At 42.2% G+C, this 2,282-nt stretch overlaps 1 protein-coding gene across 1 annotated transcript; it reads right to left on the bottom strand.

Annotated features, from left to right (window-relative positions):
• Positions 1 to 1,754: 1,754 nt before the first annotated feature.
• On the bottom strand, positions 1,755 to 2,282 carry LOC102874433 (ferritin light chain-like). Its single transcript, XM_006902084.1, has one exon. The coding sequence runs from the start codon at positions 2,280 to 2,282 to the stop codon at positions 1,755 to 1,757; it is 528 nt and encodes a 175-aa protein (XP_006902146.1).

Raw genomic sequence — 2,282 nt, 5'->3', positions numbered from 1 at the left:
TTTATTTCAAAGACAGAAGAGGAAGAAAAGACTGGGATGGAAGTCAGAAGGGACTGAATATTGCACTAAAATGACAAAAAGCCAAAGCAAAGCAAAGAAATTAGGAAGTTAAAGAGCTGAACAGAAGATGTCAGGGCATCTCGGCAAGACAAAGCATTAAAACAAAATGTGCAAAGAGCTGGAGTTAGATAATCCAAAGAGACAAATATGCTCAGCATTTCTTAAAATGAAGCAACAGAAGAAGAAATCCAAGCCTTGAGTTGCAATACTTAAAGATGCTATAGGCACAATATTGAATGATCAAGGAAGCATCAAGAAATATGGATGGAGTGTACAGAGTCACTGTGCCAAAAAAAAAATTGGCTGATACAGAAGAATTTAATGAAATAGCAAATGACCAAGAGACAATGGTAATGAAGGAGGAATTTCAAGGTGGTCTCATGGAATTGACAAATTCAAGGACCCAGGGATTGATAAATTGACATATTTCAACAAATAGTTTCTGCTCTGGATGTGCTAATCCAAGTCATGCCAAGAAATCTGGAGGACAGCCACCTGCCCAGCTGTCTGGAAGAGATCCATATTAATTCCCATTTCAAAAATAGGAGTGTGGAAATTATTAAATAATATCACTAATATATGTGCTATAGACATCTTCAAATCTGTGCATGGGCTAATCACCTCTTAAACAGAAATAGCTTCATAAAGTCTACCACCATTCAAATTGGTTTACTATCAACTGACAGCCTTCTTTTGAGTAGCTGTACTCAACCAGCCTCCTAGAACTTGTGGGTACACTTAGTACAGAAATTAACACGTGGAATCACAATGGCCCACTTATTTCTCTTTCTTCCAGTAGCCTGGAAATTTCCCGAGGGTACAGGCTGTATATTATGTATCTTTATGCATCCAGAGTTTGATTGCAACTTTAAAGTTTGACTTTAAAAGGTAGATACCTGTGTTAGACTAAATAAGAGTACTGGTAAAGAAAGTAATTTACTAAGTTAAATATGACAATTAGATTAATCTATTTCTGAAGTCTTTAAACTTCTTAGTCCTCAGCACTAGTAATAAAGAGGGAGGTTTAATCATTTTGTGTATTTGTTCCCAAAAGTCTTTACATCGTTAAAATGCTACAATCAGTGGTATCATAATGGCACTTGCCAGTACAACTGAATCACTAAGGCGGCAAGAGATGTGTTACCTTTCCATCCAATTGGAAAAGCTCAAACTAGAACTTTTGGCTTGAATATTCTGGTACTTTACATGGGCTTAATTTTTGTGGATGCTCATATCTTTTAATGATGATGGTCAGCTAAATCTTCTCATTATCTCAGCTGTGTGATCTCAGATAGCAGAGCGACCAGGTTTTGGCTCCTAGGAAATTGGGTCACCTATGATACAATGCCACATCTTCTTTAAAATTTGGCCGTTTAGAAGGAGCTGGCTGGGAAATAAGGTAGATAAGGATTTGGTAGATAAGGATTTGGGTGTGTTTTACATTCTCTGATTTACAATGCCTTTGATTGTCAGAGCGGTCATTTCAGGTTTGACATATTTTTATGGAGAACATCTGTGATACGCAGTATTTCTTTCTTTTTTTTTTTTTCAAAAATCTTTATTGTTTCATTTGGTCCAAGGCTTGGGCGAAGGGCTTCTGGGTGGATAAGATTCTACATCAGGGTGGGATAGAGAAGCTTGCTGCTGTTGGCAGGGGGACACAGAGGTTTCCCCCTGCAAGTCCCCGCAGACTCCTAGTCGTGCTTGAGGGTGAGACGCTCAAAGAGATACTCGCCCAGCCCAGCCTGGGGGCCGCCCAGTCTTCTAATGTTGGTCAGATGGTCACCCATCTTCTTCAGCAGTTTCACTTCCTCATCTAGGAAGTGGTTCTCCAGAAAATCACAGAGATGGGGGTCAGTGTGGGCGGAACCCACGGCGTGCAGATCCAGAAGGGCCTGGTTTAGGTTCTTCTCCAAGGCCAGCGCTGCCTGCATAGCGTCCAGGGTTTTACCCCACTCATCCTGGGATGGCTTCTGGATATCTTGCAAGAGGACTCGCCCGCCGCGCTGGTTTTGCAGCTTCAAGAGCCGCTCGGCACCCTCGCGCTTCTCACTCGCCAACTCGCGGAAGAAGTGCCCCACGCCTTCCAAGGCCACATCATCGCGGTCAAAATAAAAACCCAGAGAGAGGTAGGTGTAAGAGGCCCGCAGGTGCAGGTTGACCAGACGGTTGACGCCAGCTTCTGCTTCGGCGGAATAATTTTGACGGATCTGAGAGCTCAT

This window comes from Elephantulus edwardii, unplaced genomic scaffold, assembly GCF_000299155.1.
Source record: "Elephantulus edwardii isolate Elephantulus edwardi_28Jun2011 unplaced genomic scaffold, EleEdw1.0 scaffold00366, whole genome shotgun sequence".
In the NCBI taxonomy this organism is placed as follows: Eukaryota; Metazoa; Chordata; class Mammalia; order Macroscelidea; family Macroscelididae; genus Elephantulus; species Elephantulus edwardii.
Note: the sequence above shows the minus strand (reverse complement) of the source record. Positions and strands in the feature narration are given on the sequence as shown.

What these genes read in the sequence shown, in the direction of transcription:
- LOC102874433 (XM_006902084.1), bottom strand. Translation starts at nt 2,282, where the DNA reads ATGAGCTCTCAGATCCGTCAAAATTATTCCGCCGAAGCAGAAGCTGGC.